Source organism: Phascolarctos cinereus, unplaced genomic scaffold (assembly GCF_003287225.1).
Source record: "Phascolarctos cinereus isolate Bilbo 61053 unplaced genomic scaffold, phaCin_HiC Scaffold_4;HRSCAF=312, whole genome shotgun sequence".
Taxonomy (NCBI): Eukaryota; Metazoa; Chordata; class Mammalia; order Diprotodontia; family Phascolarctidae; genus Phascolarctos; species Phascolarctos cinereus.
The window spans coordinates 203,952,755-203,974,001 of record NW_027555847.1 but is presented as its reverse complement, the minus strand read 5'-3'; the positions used below and the strand labels follow the sequence as shown (position 1 = coordinate 203,974,001).

Genomic DNA, 21,247 nt, shown 5'->3' with positions numbered 1-21,247 from the left:
ACTTGACACTTACTAGCTGTGTGACCCTGGGCAAGTCATTTAACCCCCAATTGCCTAAAAAAAAAAGACCAAAACAACCCAAAAAATGATTTTTTTTCCATGTATTCATTTTTTACCCTCTAATGTCCAACCTTCTAGTGACGAGCTCTCTATACTTAGCTAAGTTAGTCCTAGTCATTAGACAAAATCAGTTGCAAAGATCATATCTGAATTTTTCCACCTTGGTAAAAATAATAATCCATGATACATAAAAGTATAAAATGGCCCTTGGTCCTGGATGGCCCATTTACCCAATCACACTGGCAGAGTATGACAAGAAACACAAATATGACAGCCTGTAAATATCAATTTATCTACTGAGATTCTATGTAATAAAAATTATCTGGGGGTTCATTAATTAGGCACTGCTGCTGATCACCACACAAATCAACACACAGAGATAATCATCTGTAGATTTTATTTATCCTCAAAGTTCAGGCTCATCTGTAAGAAAAGTTACAGTTAGAGCATCACCTTCAGCAGCCTTATATATAATATCTGAGACCAGATTTGAACTTAAGTCTTCCTGATTCCAGGCCCAGCACTCTATCTGCTGTGCCACCTTTAGGAGAATGACTGGACTGCCCAACCTGAAGGCCTCTTCACCCCTTACCACGTGGGTGCAATGTGACACCTTCCTTGACTGTGTCTTTTAAACCGATGAGACTGAGCAGTTTCCTGTCTTTCTGTTCCTCTCTGTTCAGCAACTCTCACCTGCCTCATTGAGAGGGTGAAGATCCCAGGTGACCCCAGTTAACCACAAGCAAAAACACCTTGAACAGAACCAGTGAGATTTTACCTGCAGATCCAAAAAATGAGCCTGGAGAGATTTGTTTCTGTTTGGTGTTTTTTGTCCTCCTCAGTCTCAGGTGCTGGAGGTGGTCCTCACAGGACCCAACTGTTCAAACCATGGAGGCCTTGAAGGCAGGCTTGCAGCTGGGATGGTACAGCCAGTCAGACCAGCATGGAAGCCCTGAGAAGCCAGGGTGCCTGGGACTTGAGCCCAAGAAAGGTTTTGGACTTGGAACTGGGTCTACGCTCTGTGGGAACTGAGCTAAACTATGAATTAATCCTCTTCCTCTCCCCCGAGCCTAAAGTGGTACAAGGGGGAAGGGGGATTATTTCTTCTAGGTTTAGGCGAATTAAGTCTGTAGGTTTGTGACCATACCTTTTAAAGGAAATATTCCTTTATAAAAGTAAATCCCATTGTTTCCCTCTCAGCCTCTCTTTTCAATCTAACCTACAAGGAAACTAACTCCCTACAGTTAGGGAACATCCTTGGTGGGTACTGAAGCCATTACAGGGAGTATAGATGCCCCAAGAGCCCTTAATGGTACCAGATGATGAGCTGGAGGAAGAGGGTGAAATGTAACTAACGTGGCCGTCAGGTAGTAGGGGCCATGAAAGCCTGTGTTACATTTGTATCCCCAGTATTTAGCACAGAGCCTGACACATAGTAAAGTATTTAATAAATGCTTATTGACATGTTGAAATGTAAGAAGGGGGGGGAAGCTAGATGGTGCAGTGGATAGAGCACCAGCCTTGGATTCAGGAGAACCTGAGTTCAAATTCAGCCTCAGACATATAACACTTACTAGCTGTGTGACCCTGGGAAAGTCACTTAACCCCATTGCCTAACCAAAAAAAAAAAAAAAGGAAATGTAAGAAGGGATTGGGTTGTAAAGAGCTTTAAATGACAAAGGAGTTTACATTTGATCCTACAGTTGATCTGTAGGCACCGGAGTTCAATAGCCTCAATCAGTAGGTACCAAGAAATTATTTTGGCAGCTATGTCAGGAGACAAAGGTCAGGAGGGTCAGAAGGTCAGGATGCTATTAAAAGAGCTACTAAAGAGGATGCTATTAAAAAAGTCCAAGCAAGAGGTGATGAGGCTCTGAGCTAGGATGGTGGCTGTGTGAGTAGAGAGAAGTCAGATTAAAGAGATGTTGCAGAGATAAATAACAGGATTAGGCAACTAATTACAAATGTGGGATGAAGAAGAATGAGGAATTGAGGGTGATGCTGAGGGTACGAACCTTGGTGATTGGAAGGAGAGTGGTGCGAGAGACAGTAATAGAGATATTCAGAAGAGAGGTGAGGATAAATTCTGTTCTGAAAATATTCATTTTGATATAGTTGTAGGAAATGCAGTTTGAACTGTCCAATAGGTAGTTGATGACATAGGACTATATCATCTCTAGTCTTTTCCTGACCTCTAGTCCTTCTTCCCCCTGCCTCATCCCCTCCCCCCATATGTATGTATACATATACATATATATACACACATATATGCATAAATATAGAGAGAGATATAGATATAGAAAATTCCCAGATATCTAGCTAGCTAGCTAAATATATACATATATGCATACGTGCATGTGTGTGTGTGTGTGTGTGTACACACACACATACACACATACAGAGAGAGAGGGAGAGATCTGGGAATCATCAACATAGAGGTGATAACTGAACCCAGGAGACCTGATAACGTTAAGAAGGGAAAGAGTCTAGAAAAAGAAAAGAATATCCAGGACAGAGCCTTATTAATGGGCATGACACAGATCACGGATGACAATTCAGCAAAGGAAATTGAGAATGAGCAGTCAGATGGACATCCAAGAAGGCAGGAATTACCACAAATAAATATACCTACTTTCTCACACCTACAAAAACTATATCAAAGGAGGCAGAAGCAAGATGGCAAAGAAAAGGCAGTGACTCCTCTGAGATCTCCCCAAATCCCTCCAAACACCTTTATAATGCCATAAGACAATGCCTACAGTGGCAGAACCCACAAAATGATGGGGTTAAATAATTTTCCAGCCAAAGACAACTTAGAAGCTCAGCAGGAAAGGTCTGCTGCACCCGGGTGAGAGTGGAACACGGTCCAGCACAAGCTGTACCAGCCCAAGCAAAACAGGAGCAGACCTTGAGAGCCACTGAATCAGCAGCAGCAGCTACTTCTAGAGCTCTCAGCCCACAGATGGTAAGGGGGTAAAACAACTTATCAGAAGGAGATTGTAGGGGTCTTTTTGCTGGTACTGGGGGGCTGAACTCTGTTACCTTGCCCACATACAGTTCTGGGTGCAGTCACAGTGCAAGGAGGAACAGCAGCACGCCAGAGCTTGTGGCCACAGTGGATCAAGGACCTTCCTTGACGCAGGAATATAAAAAGTTCAACCTTAGTAAGTCTCTTATGATTTCCCTTCCCTGCTTACCTTTTTATGCTTCTCATGAGTCTTGTATACATTTTAGATTCAGCCCTGGTTTTTTCATAACGAATGCTTGAAAGTCTTCTATTTCCTTGAATGTCCATTTTTTCCCCTGAAAGGATTATACTCAGTTTTGCTAGGTAGGTGATTTGTGGTTGTAATGCTAACCACTTTTCCCTCTGGGATATTGTTTTCTAAGTCCTCCAATCCTTTAACGTAGAAGCTGCTAAATCTTGTGTTATCCTGACTGTGGGCAGTTCCAGGGCAAAAAAGAGTGTTTGTAGCCACTCATATACCAGACCACAGGCCAGGAGAGTAGTAAACACATCTCTCCTTAGATCACACCAGCTTGGAAGAACTCAAAACTTACAGATCCCCAAAATTACCTCTGAAAACTGCTGCACAAAACCCCTGAAGCTTAGGACAGTGCGCCCTCCACCCTGGAAGCAGAGCTCCACTTTAACAAAGAGTTAAAAGTCAAGAAAAAGACTGGAAAATGAGCAAACAACAGAAAAAAAATTCTGACCATAGAAAGTTACTATTGTGACAAGGAAGATCAAAACACACTAAGAAGGCGAAAAAAAGTCAAAGTTTCAACATCCCAAGCCTCTAAGAAAAATATGAATTAGGATCAGGTCATGGAAGAGCTCAAAAAGGATTTTTAAAATCAAGTAAGAGAGGTAGAAAAAATCAGGAAAAGAAATGAGCAATTTAAGAAAATCACGAAAAAAGAGTCAACAGCTTGATAAAGGAGACATAAAAAAATATTGAAGAAAATAACATCTTAAAAACAGAATAGGTCAAATGGAAAAAGAGGCACAAAAATTCACTGAAGAAAAAAACTCCTCAGAAAGTAGAATGAAACAAATGGAAGTTAATGATTCAATTCAATTCAATTCAAGTACCACTAATCCACAGTCAGGATAACACAAGATTTAGCAGCTTCTACATTAAAGGATTAGAGGGCTTAGAAAACAATATTCCAGAGGGAAAAGTAGCTAGAATTACAACCAAGAATCACCTACCTAGAAAACTGAGTATAATCCCTTCAGGGGAAAAAATAGAAATTCAAAGAAATAGAGGACTTTCAAACATTCCTTACGAAAAAAACCAGGGCAAAATATAAAATGTGACTTTCAAATACAAGACTCATGAGAAGCATAAAAAGGTAAACAGGAAAGGGAAATCATAAGGGACTTACTAAGGTTAAGGTTTTTACATTACTACATGAGAAGATGATACTTGTAACTCATAAAAAACTTTCTCCTTATTAGGGTAATTAGAAGGAGTATATATAGGCAGAGGGCACAGGTGTGAGTTGAATATGAAGGCATGATATCTAAAAAGTAAAATTAAGGGATAGGAAAGAGTTGTGGACTGGGAGAAAGAAAAAGGGAAAAGTAAAATGGGGTAAATTATCTCACATAAAAGAGGCAAGAAAAAGTTTTTACAATGAAGAGGAAAATGGGAGATGTGGGAGAAGTGAGTGAACCTTACTCTCATCAGAATTAGCTCGAAGAGGGGAATAACATACACACTCAATTGGGTATAGAAATCTATCTTACCCTATAGGAAAGGGGGAAAGATGACGGGGGTGGGGAGGTGATAGAAGGAAGGGAGGATTGAGAGAGGTGGTAGTCAGAAGCAAAAGACTTTTGAAGAGGGACAGGCTGAAAGGAGAAATAGAATAGAATAACCATTTAGGATGGAGGGAAACACAGTTAGCAATAGTAACTGCAAAAAGAAATTGAAGCAAGTTTCTCTGATAAAGGCCTCATTTCTCAAATACATAGAGAACTGAGTCAAATTTATAAAAATAAAAGCCATTCCCCATTTGATAAATGATCAAAAGACATGAACAGTTTTCAGATGAAGTAATCAAAACTATTTTATAGCCGTATGAAAAAATGCTCTAAATCCCTATTGATTGGAGAAATGCAAATTAAAATAATTTTGAGGTACTACCTCATAAATATTAGATTGGCTCATAAGACAGAAAAGGAAAATGAGAAATGTTGGAGGGGATGTGGGGAAAATGAGACATTAATTCACTTTTGGTGGAGTTGTGAACTGATCAACCATTCTTTAGAGCAATTTGGAACTATTCCCAAAGGGCTCTAAAACCATGCATACCCTTTGACCTAGCAATATACCACTATAAGGTCTGTATCCAAAAAGAGATGGAAAACAAAAATGGAAAGGACCTATATATACGGAAATATTTATAGCAGCTCTTTTCTGGGAATAAAGAATTGGAAATTGAGAGGATGCCTATCAACTGGGAAGTGGCTGAACAAATTGTACTTTGTGATTGTGGTGGAATACTATAGTGCTATAAGAAATAACAAGCAGGATGTGCTCCAAAAAAACCTGGAAAGACTTACATGAGCTGATATAAAGTGAAATTTACTGTGTACAAAGTAACAGCAATATTGTCAGGTGATTGGCTATGAATGACTTAGCTATTTCAGCAATACAATGATCCAAGACAACTCTGAAGGACTTATGATGAAAAATGTTATCCATCCCCAGAGAAAGAACTGATGGTGTTTGAATACAAATTGAAGCATACTTTATCTATATCAAATTGCTTGCCTTCTCAATGAGGGGGGTGGGGAGGGAGGAAGGGAGGGAATTTGGAACTGAAAGTTTTAAAAATGAATGTTAAAAATTGGTTTTTTTACATGTAACTGGGGGAAAATAAAATATTAAATATTTTTTTAAATTTGTCAAATGATATGTGCAGTCATCAAGGTTTCTGTTGAAAAAAACATGAGAAAAATTAATCAGTCTCTCACAGAGCATTTTCTAAAACAGACCATATCTTTACCAATTAAGAGGTGTAAGGAATACAACATACTTCTATATCCATTGCTTCTTGATTACAAAAGAGTATTTGACTCAGTAGAACAAAAATGAAGTTTTACACATGCTACTCAAACAAGGTATCTCTCATGTTTGTCATAAAATCATATAAAAATCTATGACAAGTACAACCATAGGTATGACTGCTCAACAATCCACTGATCATATTTAAGCAATGAATAATAATAATACGGGCAGCTAGGTGGCACAATGGCTTGGAGTCAGGAAGACTCATCTTCCTGAGTTCATATCTGGCCTCAGACACTTACTAGCTGTGTTAACTTGGGTCACTTGACCCTGTTTGCCTCAGTTTCCGTAAAATGAGCTGGAGAAGGAAATAGCAAACTACTCCAGTATCTTTCCTAAGAAAACCCCAAATGGGGTCACAAAGAGTCAGATACAACTGAAAACTAAACAACAAAATAGCTAGCAATAATAGCTAGTGCATATATATGTATATCTATACACATACACACAGAGTGCTTTAAGATTTATGAAGTTTTTTAAAATATTTTCTCATTTTATCTTCACAAAAACCCTTGGAGGTTGGTGCTATTGTTATCCCTATTTTATAGATGAGGAAACTGAGGCCCATAGAGGTTAAGTGACTTGCCCACAGCTAGTAAGTGCATGAGGCCAGATTTGAACTCAGGTCTTCTTGGCTCTAGGCCCAACATTCTATCCACTGCACTGTCTATACACTTATTTCTTCCCCAAATATGTTCTCCACTGAAAGACAACATCCTTTGCAAATTCTGAATGGAAGAGTCAGTCTTGATTGATGGAAAGGTTCTCCAGGTTTGCAGATGATATATTGATTGACATATCTCCTTATTAAGATTCATGGCAACTCAACAGAAGTAAGTCTAGACATCCATAAGGAAACATCTAAACAAATGAAGAATGCATAATATCCAACATGCCCCCTTCTCACCCTGGATAATCTCTAAACCCTCTGGCTTTCTCACCCTAGAAAATTCCTCTGTCCTATGGCTCCCTCCTCCCATTGGCAAGTTTCTCAGAACCTATATTTTGAGGAAGTACCCAGGCCAGCCATACTCATACCTTCACTCATCTCCTGGCTCCACTCCTGATTCTCTGGACCTTCCCACCGTGCTCCACTCAGTGTCTTCTCTATCTTCCCTGTTTTCAGCTCCCTTTTTACATACTGCCTTCCTACCATTTGAACAAAAGCCTTTCCTTTTGCTTGTGTTTTTTCCCCCCTAGACAATTTGGGTTAAGTGACTTGCCCAGGGTCACACAACTAGTAAGTGTCAAGTGTTTGGTCTGAGGCCAGATTTGAACTCAGATCCTCCTAACTTCAGGGCTGGTGCTCTACCCACTGCACCATCCAGCTGCTCCCTTTTGCTTGTATTTGTATTCCCAGCACTTGGCACGGTGCCTGACACACAGTAAACTCTCAGTAAATGCTCGGTGGCTTGACATATTGCCCAGATTATTGCATGCAATTGGATAGACAACCCACTGAATTAGTCTATCTGAATATACATCTTGGACAGACACTACAGATAAATAATGACCTAGGCCTGGATTTGAAAAGAAAGAAGAAATTGGGCTGGATCACCTCTGAGAAATTATACAGCATTTTCAATTATCTTTAGCTCTTTCAATATTCTTAACACCTGCAGCTCAATGGTGATGCTACATGTTGATGAACCATGAGTCCCTGTGATCTTTGTAGAATCACAGGAGACCCAAAGAAAGGATAACAGTAAGATGCTAAGTGTTAGTAGGCAGCAGCATATTAACAGTGATGACTTGCTTGTGACAAGTGGTATAAGGAAATGACATCAAGGACACATGTACCCAGAAAGGGAGGTGGGAAGGAAGGTAATAAGCACTTATTAAGCACCAACTATGTGCCAGGCACTGCTAAGCATTTTACAAATATCATCTCATTCGATACTCATAACAATTCTGAGAGACTGTGCTATTATTATTCCCATTTTACAGCTGAGGAAAACTGAGGCAGACAGAGGTTAAGTGAGTTGCCCAAGATCATACAGCTAAGTGATTAAGGCCAAATTTTAATTTAGGTCTTCTTAATGAGGTTCAGCAAACAATCCACTGTGCCTCCTAGTTGCCACCAGGTGGACTGGTCATGGAACAAGAGGGAAGGATAACAGAGCCTAACTATTGTACTGGTATCCATGAAATATGAAAAGAATCAGAGGTAAGCCTCCAATGCAGAAGTCTCTATAGAAGACATGCTGATTTATACTAGAAAGACACAAACAAGCATTATACAGCATGAAAGGGCCTGGATGGATTATGAGCTGCTGCTTGATAAAGAGAGTGTCCACAATGATGAGATCACAGATTAAAATATAATTGAAATGCAGATAAAATGGTATCTGGTTACCCAGAAAAAAAAAAATCAGGTCACTGCAAATCACTGGGAAATCCTGTCTTGAGTTGTAATTTTAATGATAGAAAACAAGATAACTCCAGTTCATTGAAGTCTCTCCCTTGGCTAAGCAAGGAAAAAAAAATACGAAGAATAAAATAAACCTGATAAGCACTAAAAGGTAGGAGTTTAGGTACATGAAGGGGAGGAAGACAGGAAAGGAAGGAAGGTAGAAGGGTCAGAGGGAGGTCATCTTTGGTTTCCTGGAGCTCTTGGTTAATATTTTCAAGAGACATAAACCTTGAAACCCACCTGTGTCCTAGAATTATTTTATTATAAAACCAAAGGGATTGGGGAGGAGGGAGTGTTTGGGGCAGGGAAAATAACCACTGGTCATCTTTTTCTTTCCAAATTAGTTTTTTTTTCCTTTAATAACAGTAGAAGCAAAAGCTTTGCAATGGCCTTGAATGGGGATTCTGGTTCCAAATAGCAGAGGAACACAAATAGACCCTCAATAATACTGAGATGGAAGAGGCAGCTATCGTTAAGTGTCTCTCCTTCCACCCTGCCCCCACTACAAATCAATGAAAGTTTCACTGTTGTCATGGTGACAACCCTTGCTGACAGCACCCACCTGGCACAATCCCAAGCTAGCCATCTGTAAAGACAGGGAAAGATCTAGGAGAATAAGCAACTGAACAGCAGGATTTCATGTTGGCACATACTATGCCAGGGCATGAGTTCTTCTGGCATTTCACACACACACACACACACACACACACACACACAGCTCAGCATTAGGGTTTGCAAAGGACTTTATATGCAGTCTATCATTTCATCCTCACAGTGAACCTAAAAAGTAAGTATAATAGATTTCATTATCACTACCTTAAAGATAAGTAAACTGAGGTTTGGCAGCAGCTAGGTGGTGCAGTGAATAGAGTACCCAGTCTGCAATCAGGAATACCTCAGTTCAAATCCAGCTTTAGACACTTTACTCATTGTGTGACCCTGGGCAAATCACTTAACCCTGTTTGCCTCAGTTTCCTCATCTGTAAAATGAGGTGGAGAAGGAAATGGCAAACTACTCCCAGTATCTTTGCCAAGAAAACTCCAAAAGGGTCACAAAGAGTCAGACATGACTGAAACGAACGAATAATAACAACAACAAAACTGAGTCTTAGAGAGATTAACTCACTGCCACACAAATATCAAGAAACTTATTTGAGACAGGATTTGAACCCTTATCCTTTCCTTTCTATCAGATGCAACCTTTCCTGACTATCAGATGCAACACTGTTTCCACTATAGTCCTCTGTCTCCAAAACCTCTGTTCCAAGTTTACTTTTTTTAGAACACAATTTTTCCCAGCTAGAATGCCTCTCACCATTTTCTCTGACATTCTTCAAGGATACCCAGAACCCTGGACAAAATCAGGCCATTTCTGTAATTCAAGATGGATGGGCTATCCTACAGATTTATAATAAACAATTCTATTCTTCCCTCTGGCTCCAAGCCTCCCCAGAACATAAACTGCCTCATTCATTACCCAGTACTGCCCCTCTACTAAATAAGCCCATGGAGTCTTCCATAGCCACTTACGGGTACATGACAAGGAGGAATGGAGAGGGGGGAAGAAAAAGAGAACATTCCACTCTACCCACACTATTTCCATTCTTGAACTCTGCAACCAGAATAATAAGACATTGGCAAGGAGATGCGCTTTTGCTATATCATTTAAAAATCAGTACTTGTTGTGAGAAGCTGGTCACAATAGGAAGACATTAAGATAAAAAAAGAAAGACCTTACAAGAAAGTACAAGTGTTGTACAAGCAGACAAAGCCCCACAAAGAAAATGAATGAGAAAGCTTACGTATTAACATAATCAAGATCATCCCTTAATCCATCCCTGCTGCCTTTCTCTGCAATGGCCAACTTCTGTCCATATCCAAATTAAGGCAGAACATTAACAAGCAGAAACAGCCATTTAGAATGGAGGCAGTTAAAATCACTTTATCACTCTGTCTACTTCTTGCTGTTCTACAATCTGTGAGCATTCAAAGACTACCCATGAGGTCGAGTTGCCACCCAGCTGCCTTTCAAAACTTCACCCTGGGGTTGTGTCCCCATCTGTGTCCTGACAAACAGCTTTTGTCAATATCAAGAAAATGAATGGTGATTCTTGTTGACAATGTGGTCCTCTTCAGAATTTCTGTCTTGATCTTCACTCTTCTCATAATATGAATCTATGGTACATTTTTCTTTTTACTCATAGTGTTTCTTTATTCCCTGGCCTTTAAAGAGATTGAGTTCTCCTGCTGGGGATCAGAGGGCACTGACCCAAACTTCTTGTGTTGGGAGAGTAGGTCTTGGGTCACTGGCTTTGTGTGCTGGGGCCTCTTATGTTGGCAATTGGAGGCTGTAGGTTTCTGGCAGCTTACCTCTTGTTGGGCTGGAATGAGCAAGGCTGGAACTTTCAGGCAGTTGAAGGTTGCCTGCTTTTCCTTTCCTTTAGCTTTCTTCAACTCCTTTTAGATGGGTGCTGCAGGGTGTTTATCTGCCTGGGGCCCCCTGCAGTGTTGTCTCCCTCCTTTCTGCTAATGCACTGGGAGATTCCTTTGAGGTAGAGTGCCAAGGCACCTGGTGGTTTTCTGAGCTGGTTTCCACTGGTTCCCCCTGCCCTCCCTGAGGCACTCGGAGGTCCAGGTCCAGGTGTTGGTGTTTGCCTGTTCTACCACCTGATCTTCAGGATTTCTTCACAATTGGAGGCTGCAGGGCTCGGACAGCTCACCTGGTACTGGGCTGGAACCAGCAAGGCCAGGGCTTTAGGAAGCCTTTAGGTTGTTTTCTTCACCTCCTTTCAGAATGCTGCAGGGTACTTATCTGCCTGGGGCCTCTTATAGTTCTGCTTCCCTTATTTTTGCTCCCGTTTGCTAGGCTGCTGCACTGCTGCTCCCCATCTTTCTTCAAGTTCAGCTGTTCCAGGGTTTTTTTCTGGGATGATATTTTCTGGGTTTTCAGAGGTTGATAGGGGAGAGTGAGAGCAGCTACCTTTTCACTCCACCATCTTGGCTCCCGGAAGCAGAAGTCGAATGAATGGCGATTCTTGCCAGACACTGATGATCCTTCACAATCTGAACTAGAACCCAGAGCAAATGAAAGACAGAGGCATAAGGGGATAGGAAATAGGTGACAGGGACTGAACCCATGATCTCATTACTATAGGGAGCTGGATACTATAGGGAGGGGACACTATCTCCTCCTAACGCAGGTCACTGCCTTCTTGGCAATTTGTAGTCTTACAGAGTTGACTAAAGCACTGAGAATTTAAATGACTTGCCCATGGTCACCCAGCAAAGAGACAATACTTGGCTTCAACTACACCTCTTTATCCACTATGCCTCATGTGAATGACAGAAAAGTATCAAAATAAACCTGTTTGAGGGAGTCTTTAGTGAAATGGGCTGAGCAGACCTCTTCCAGGTATGTTTTCTACATAACGCCTTTCCTCAAACCAAAAAGGAAGAAAAGAAAGACTAGTAGCAACTCACCAAGGGGAGGAGTGCAAGGGAGAAGGCAGCTAAAACACCATGGCACAGTCTTTAATGAAAATAAAATCTCATTAATTCGTAGTAAAAAGTATATATTAGGGTTTGTTGGTTTGGTTGGTTTTTTTAAGAGAAATGCTGCTTCATTACTTTCAAATGCATGCAGAAGTAATGGAATTTCCCTAAGGCCTGCCTAGTAGAAGTTATCGTCAAGACTTGCTCATAGAGGGACTTGTTTTAAAGACTAACTAAACAGTGACTTGTGACTAACAAATCAAATATTTCGCACGAATGCATGTGCTTCTGAAGTTCTTGCTAAAAGTTTGTTAAACATATTATTAACACTGTTTAGAAAACCCTGCTTCCATAAAGACTGGAAGTACAAACTTTAACCTAGCCCTTGTACCAATTAGCACAAATTTCAAATTAATAAGATTTTATTATACAAGCATAAAGAATGGGGCCAAAGGGAAAGAAACTGAGATCCTTCTATCCTGGGGATTTAACAGATCAGTCAGAGGAACTGCTAGCAGCTAAAACACATCTAATTTCTTTCAGAGTAATTTAATCTTTCCATGCCTTCATTCTCTAAGATGAATGTCACAATACAGATAGGGGCTCACAACTCGCATGGTCTGTTAGACCTGACCATTGATCTATCCCTACGTAAGATGCCTGAGATGATGGATATAAATCATACTATAAACCTTTAAGTGACATATACAAATGTCAACTGTTATTAAAAGGCAGGCAAAGTGCACACAAATGAGATCTCTGAACAATATCTCAGGCACTATATCTACCACAAAGAAGACCTTACTGCTCACCATGGAATTCTGATGTAATAATGCAATTTCACCTAACTGGTTTTCCATAACTATGTGTCCTACATTTTCCTATACTCATCCCACATACTCTTGTATGTCCCCATTATCTAGAGGATCTAAACAAGTTGGCAGCTACCCAGGTGAAGGCAGCCTTCAGAGAACCACAGCTGTTGGTGATACTGTAGAAGCAATGCCAGTTCAGGAACAGATTGAACTGGAGGGCTGCTGAGGCTCCTTCCAACTCAGAGATCCTGTGATTCTAGGACAAATAGAAGGCCCTAAGAGTCACTAGGTATAGGTGACCAAGTTTGGTTGTCCTCTCAACCTTCCAGGAAGAGCCTTTCTATGTTACTCAGGTGATGAGTTCTAAGGAAGGGTTAGAGCTTCACTCCAATGAATACAGTCTATTATTTGCTATTGTGAACACCTCTTCCCCATACAATATCTACTGAATCCCAATAATTATGGGTGGTCAAGAGGAATGCAAAATCCAGAAAAATCTGCCCAAACTCAGAATTGGAATGGAATGAACTTCAGAGGTTAACTAATTTAATTGACAATTCAAACAAGAATCCTTTCTCTAACATCCTCAAAAAATGGCTATTCAGTCCCAACTTGGAGACCTCAGCAAAGGACAGCACACCACCTACCTAGGCATTAGTTACTCTATTCCACTTTGCCAGTACTCTAATTGATAGTTTTTCCTCACAGAGCTGAAATCTACCTCTCTGAAACTTCCACCTATTGATCTTTATTGTATCCTCTGGAGGCAATCAATCAATCAATATTTATTAAGTGCCTACTATGTGCCAGACACTATGCTAAATGCTGGATAATTAATGCTAATGCTTCCTTTCCTTCAAATACTAGAGGAGTCTATCACATCCTACCTCAGTCTTCTCCACGCTAAACGCTTTTGGGGTATCAACCAGTCCTCATGAGCCTCTCACTGTTTTTCTAGTTCATTCATGCCCTTCCTAAAATGTGGCACATGGAACTGAGAACAATAATCCAGATGGATTTTATCTAAATAGGGGAGAATACAGTGGAACTATAACCTCCCTTATCCTGGATATTTTGTTTCTCTTAATGCCATTTAACATGGTATTAGCACTTCTGGCCACCACATCACACTGTGGACATGTTGAGTTTATGGTCATCTACAAAATCCAGTTCCTTTTTCACACAAACTTATTTAGTAAGGTCTTCCTTTCATCCTGTACATTTGCAAGCAGTTTTCTGAAGCCATGTGGAATTCAGATTTTCAGAACTGAGTTTTTTTTGGTGTCACTGTTTAGGGACGACTCTGGATTGCATGAAATATGGAATTGGTATGAGAGTTTTGAAGACAAGAGACGTGCTTTCTTCTTGGAGATACAAGTGTGGTTCTAGAGTCTCTTCTAGAATCGAGGGAGAGATATTTGGAGAGAAAGAGAATGTCTTTCCTCTACAAAACTTTCACACCAACTCTGTCCCTCATACAGGAATGCAGCATTTTATTAACATTTTTATCCACCAACACAGAGTCAGACCTATGCAAAATATTCTTGGTTTAAAAAGACAAGCTACCTATATGTGACATTTTGTTATCCCTATTTAATTTAATATTATTAGATTTGGTCGAGTAGTCTTGCCTCTCGAGACTTTTTTAGATATCGATTCTGTCATCCAATTTCTCAAACGTCCATACTATCTGAAAATTTTATAATCTTGCTATCTATACATTCATCCAAATCATTGTATAAAAAAAAAGAGGTTGAACAGATTAGAGCCAAGGACCACTTTACTTAAGATATCTGTTCAGGTCGACATTCATCCATTAGTCACTACTTTTCAGCCTAGTCATTCAAACAGTTCAAAATCTAATTGACTCTATACTTGTCTGGCCCATATCTCTTCATCTTGTTCGCAGGGAACTTATGAGAGAATCTATAAAATGTTTTGCTGAAATCTAAGTGTATTATATCTACAGAATTTACCTAATCTATCAGTCATGGAACTCTGTCAAAAAAGAAAAAAAAATTTAACCTCAGAAGATAAATCAGGTAAGGAAAAAAATTATGAAACATCTCTAACAAAAGTCCAATATCCAAGATACATAGGGAATTGACACGAGTTTTATATATAAGACCAAGAGTCATTCTCCCAGTAGAAAAATGGAAAAAAATATATAAACAGTTTTCAAAAGAATTATAAGCAATTAATAGCCACAGAAAACATAATTCAGGTCACCAGTAACATGAGAAGTATAAACGAAATCATCTCTGAAGCTTTCTACCTCATAAAAAAAATTGGCAAAGATGACTAAAAATAGAAACCATCAATGCTGGAAGGGGTCTAGAAAGACAGGCACATTAATATACTGTTGGTAGAACTGCCTGTTATGCAGTTTTCCATTCCATTTCCATTTTCCATTCCGGAAAATGATTTAGAATTATTTAAGAAAAAGCATTATATTGTTCATATCCTAGGCCTCAACACTACTACTAGAAATATATCCAAGGGAGATCAAAGACATAAAGAAAAGTCCCATTTATGACCAAATTTTCATAACAGCACTTTGCTTATAACAAATAACTGGGAAGAAAGTCAGTGGCCATTCACTGGGGAATGACTAAACAAACTGCAGCATGTGAATATAATGCATTCTTATTGTGCAGGAAAAAAAATAGCAAATATGAGGAACTGAGGAAAACAAGGATTTTATAAACTGATCCACAGTGAAACAAGAATCAGAAGAACAACATAAAAGATGACTACAATTAATGTAAATAAAAAGAACACAAGGGAAGGCTATATGGTACAACAGATAAAGTATGTGACTTAGAGTCTAAATTTAAATCCCATTCTTGGCACTTCCTAGTTGTTTGACCATGGGCAAGTCATTAAACTTCCCTAATGCCAGTTTCCTCATCTGTAAAAAGAAAATAATATCTGAAGTCCTCCCTACCTTGCAAGTTTAGTGAAAGACTCAAAAGAGCTAAAGAATGTAAAAAATATTTTTTTCAAGAGCAAGATACATACTATTACTTTGAAAAAACATATCAAAGGGAAGCTAGCCTCTGAATATTTGCAATAACCAGTCTTGGTTCAGGAAAACAGGTAATGAAACATCCCTCTCTACTCTTTGAAGAGATGTGAAAGACTATAGGGGCAGAATGCGACATCAGATGCTATCATTTTGTAGATTATTTTTGCTTAACTGATTTTCTTTTAACAAAGACAGACAAACAGTTTTCCAGGGTACTGAAATAACTCAAGGATGTGACTACAGAGCTGTTGCCTATGATTTTTGAGAAACCAGAGAAAAAGGAAATCTGGAGTTGGATAAATATGATCCCATGGCAGCTAGGTGGCACAGTGCATAGAGTGTCAGACCTGAAGTCAGGAAGACTCATCTTTCTGAGTTCAAATTTGGCCTCAGACACTTACTAGCTGTGTGACGCTGAGCAAGTCACTTAACTCTCGTTGCCTCACTTTCCTCAGTGGAAAACGAGCTGGAGAAGGAAATGGCAAATCACTCCAGTATCTTTGCCAAGAAAACCCCAAATGGAGTTACGAAGAATCAGAACATGAATGAAACGACTGAACAAGAACAAAAAATGGTCCCAATTTCAAAAAAGGCAATTCTTCGAATTTTCAGTTAAGGAGCTTGACTTCATATTATTAACAAGATGGTCTGTGATCACTAGAAAGAGAAATAGTTATAACATGGATATATCAAGAATGGGCCATGCCAGAATAACCTATTTCTTTTAATATAAGTACATATGGATAAATTACTTGTAAAATAAGTTTTTTTGATGCCTTCAGTTTTTATATCACAGTCATTTCTGGATAGAGCCCCTTATGCCACTATAGAACTAAAACCTGTGAAGTGGCTATTGCAATTATTATCATTCTCCTACTTTATAGGTGAAGAAACTAAGGCTCAGAACTGGAATCACTTCCACACACTTCACATCAAATCTAGAACTCAAATCTAGATCTTCTCACTTCAAGTCCAGCATTTTCCCACTCTGTCATGAACCCTAAATCCACTCTACAGACTGACAGAACATGAACACGGTCACTTTATTTTATTTCTATGGAGGTAGCCAGGGTTAAGTGATTTGACTAGGATCACCCAGCTAGTAAGTGAGTGGTCACTTTAAACTAAAAGCAGCTCCTACCTCCAATTTTAGCTTCAGCTCCATTTCACACATCCCATCACTTGCCACCCCTTAAGCATCTGAGCCATGAAGAAACTGGTTTTTCTTCTTTCTTCCCAACAGAATCACTGACCCTAGAACAATCTTAAAATCGTTCAACTCTTTTAAAATATCCTAACAAAACAAAAACCCCAACTACAAAGAAAGCTTCCACTGTTTTGTTAGCTCTTTGGGGGGAAAAAAGGTCAAGGGCCCCTCAGAAATGATACTTCTATATATATGGCAAGCCTCAAATTGAGTGGAACATAAGAGGATAAAATAAAGTCTTGTAAGTTTCATGAATCTGAGTTCTTGCTATGTTTGCTTTTTTGTTTTCACCACCAAGTTGAATTTCACAGCCAGTCATTTGTGCAGCTAAGTGGAAAGTCATTTGCTATCAAAGCCATTCAGGATATTCTGACATGGATTTCAGCTAATTCCCATATTCATTCCAAGAGTAAATCATATTGTACCTGCTATGCCTTGGTACCAGTTAAAAGGATGAAATAAGTAGAACTTGTCATTTCAGTCAAGGAAGAACTGAAAACCTGGTTCTTTCTTCTCTTCTTTTCTATTCTCTGATTACTTTAAAAACTCTGCCATATTTTAAGGTTAAGAATCACTTCAGTAAACCTATGTGAACCCCTCATAATCCTGGTTGATTCCTTTTCGTGCCTTACCATTATCATAAAAACAAAACACAAACACACACACACACACACACACACACACACACACACACACACACACACACACACAAACAAAACAGAAAACCAGAGTGATACAATACATGATTCAGGTTCCAGGATAATTGTGAATACACTGAAAATGATGAGCATTTGACCTATCTCTTACCTGTACCTAGAGACATTTGCGACCTTGGGTAAGTCTCTTGACCACTCTGGACTTCAGTTTCCTCTTCTATAAAATGAGGGACTGGACTAGATGATCTTTAAAATTCCTTCTAGCTCTTAATCTATACCTTGCCTAGAGAAGCCATGGAGAGACTGAAATTTCTCTTCCTCACTCAATTTCTTCCTACAAGTTGACCAGGAACACACAATATTTTAATATATTTTTACTTATTTCATTAAATATTTCCCAATTATGTGTAAAAAAAATTTTAACATTCTTTTTTTTTATTTCCAAATCCTCTCCCTCCCTCCTTCCTATCCCCCCTTCCTTGAGAAGGTAAGCAATTTGACCTCAATTTCTGGAACATACCATTCAACATCCCAAGATGTCAGTTCAATATTAGCAAAATGCCACCCATGAACCAACTCCGAATGCCCTCATGCATCTTCTTATCTGAAACCCATCAAAGGTTATCTCTTATGAGGGATGTGGGTATTGAGCTCAATTAAGGAATAAATAGATTTTAGATTGAATAGGCAAATCTCCCCCATCATATACCTTCCTTTTTTAGACATATTTTGCATGTAGGCTCTGGATCAGTGCCAATGACTGCCAGTGACTCATACAGAAACACCCAAGGGAACAGACACAACATGTGAGCTCCTGGCTGCCCATTCTATAGGATTATCAGCCAGGATCACCCAGAACAAACATGAGAAAGCAGAATAGAACAACAGACCACCACAGTTAAGCTGCTGAAAGCTCTTACCTAGTATTCCCTCCCTCCCATTTTCCCTCATATTACAGGGTGAGCCAGAAGGTCTAAAAGCTTTTATTACTGCATGCCAGTCCTAATTATAGCACAGAATTTTCTCCTTTCCAACTCAGGTGTGGCGGTAGCCTCTTGAGATCATCTTTGCACTGCAAGATGCCAGCTGTGTTTCTCCACACTCAAGGGGCATGGTAACTAGTCACTGAAAGGACACACACTCTATTTTTGCTTCAGTTTCCCTGACCATTTGTGGAGACCTAAGAGTAACCAAATGAAAGTAGATAGGAGAGGAAAAGGACCAGACCTGTGGCTTCATTAATATAAGGAACTCCCAGATGAAGAAATTCCCTCTTTTAATGCAGGTACACACCTTTTCCTGTAATTTATAATTTGATGTATGTAAATCTAATATAAAATTTTGTTATATATTATAACATTAAATATATACTATATATTATTATAAACATATAATTTAGATATTTTATTTTTGTCATATAGGTATAATAAATATATTAGTATATAACATAGATCTAATCTATAATTAGATTTGCCTAGAGCACTAAGAGGTTAAATGACTTTCCTAGGGCCACAGGGCCTGTGGTTATCAGAGGTAGAATTTGAACTCAGGTCTTCCTGACTCCAAAGCCAATACATTTATCAACTATACCACAGCTGCCTCTCAGATCCCCTCAAGATGATCCCCAAAGTATCACTCCCATGCTTCCAGCATCTACAATGCTCCACAAGGTGTAGAAGCTTCTGGGAGCTCCCATGTATTGTGATTCAGCAACAAAGCCAAAGTATATGGATCCTCAACTTATTAAGGTGCATCTCCTTCCATAACAGAAACCCCAAGGGGGCAGCTAGGTGGTGCAGTGGATAGAGCAGTGGCCCTGGATTCAGGAGGACCTGAGTTCAAATCCAGCCTCAGACACATAACACTTGTTAGCTGTGTGACCCTGGGCAAGTCACTTTAACCCCACCGCCTAACCAAAAAGAAAAAAGAAAAAAATGAACAAACAGAAACCCAGAAGTGAGCACAGCTACACAATGACACAATTAAGTTGTACTAGATGAAAGATGATCTTTGAGCTTTTCATTATTGTTCATACAAAGGAGAATGAAGAGTTGGTGAGAGGAGGAGAAAAAGATGCTCCAAGGCAATCTTCAGTCCAATCTCTCATCCTTCCATTGGGTTCCTTCCAAGTGTACGCCTGATGTTCAAGCCTTCAGTTGCCACTCTCTCCTGAACTAATTTTCTTACCATTTAATTCACATCTATACAAAGCTGAAAATGCTTACCTGGAACTCACACAGTCTGCATAACCACTTCCACGCTGACATCCTAACAACCCCCAGGTTAGATTCCAAACCTTTCCTGATGGTGGTAAATAGACCCCACGGAATTACAGTCATTTGTTCCTACTTGCAGGAATGGAAGATGGGGGAGAAAACCTTAACACTGAAGAACAACACCTGCTTCTATTTTCTTTCATTCCCATATCTCCCCTAAGCTTCTCACCCAGTGTTCTTCATTTACCTGTACAAAAAGTGCCATCGTTGGGAATGAATGTCTTCTTGTTGTTTGTTGCTTGATATCCTTCCAGACAAATGCAATAAAAGCCTCCAAGCGTATTATGGCATGATGTTTTGTTCCCACAGACTACAGTGTCTCCAAATTGACACTCATCTTTATCTGTTGACACATTCCAATGCACAAAAAAAACAGGGGGTTATAAAGACATACTGTGCAGTGATGCTGCATTTAGAACCACAAAGATGGGTTTACTAACATTTTATTTTCATGGCCTATATGAGAAATAATTCTTGTGGAAAGGGTTTAGACACAGGATGATAGATTCTCTTGGAAAGGAGCTTTGCAATGATTTAGTCCAATCCTCTAATATTAGAGATGAGAAAACTGCGGCTCAGAGGTGCTGAATGGCTCACCCAAAGTTGCACAGGTAGTCTGACTGCTAATCCAATACTCTTGCCACTGCAATATGAAGCCCAGCAAAATTTTGTTCTCCTTATCCCCAGAGAGGAGATGTAGGACCCATGGATGGGGCAAAATTACAGGAAGACAGGGTTTAGCTCAATATAAAGGAAAAACTTCTAAATAATTAGAGCTGTCCAAAAATAAAGGGAGCTACCTCACAGGTGTTAATGAGTTTCCCATCCTTAGTGGCCTTCAAGCAGAGGCTAATTGATCACTGACCTCATATTTTCCTAGAATCTAGTATCTGGATCATTCTTTTATATCCTTTCCCTCCTGACCTTGGATTATGCTTATGTGTATGTATGTGTGAGTATGTGTGTATATAATACGTATGTGTACACATGTTTACATATAGTGTCCCCAATGTAAGAATGTAAGTTTCTTTAGGGTGGGTCCTAGATCATTCTAATTCTTGTATCTACAGTGCCTAAAACAGTGCCTTACACACAATAGGTGCTTAATAAATGTTTGTCATTAAATTGATCACATATGTTGTAGAGGCGATCCTTGCCCCATATAGGGGTTGAAGTAGTTCATCTCTGAGGTTCTTTCTAATGCTGACATTCCATGA

The 21,247-nt window shown here is 39.5% G+C and overlaps 1 protein-coding gene across 1 annotated transcript in view; it reads right to left on the bottom strand.

Moving 5' to 3' along the window:
* Nucleotides 1-21,247, bottom strand: part of SUSD1 (sushi domain containing 1) — a 334,279-nt gene that overhangs the window by 274,005 nt on the left and 39,027 nt on the right. The window contains exon 3 of the mRNA XM_078152858.1: nt 20,218-20,373. Within this exon, the coding sequence (XP_078008984.1) occupies nt 20,218-20,373 (156 nt within the window). The remainder of the gene's footprint in view (nt 1-20,217; nt 20,374-21,247) is intronic.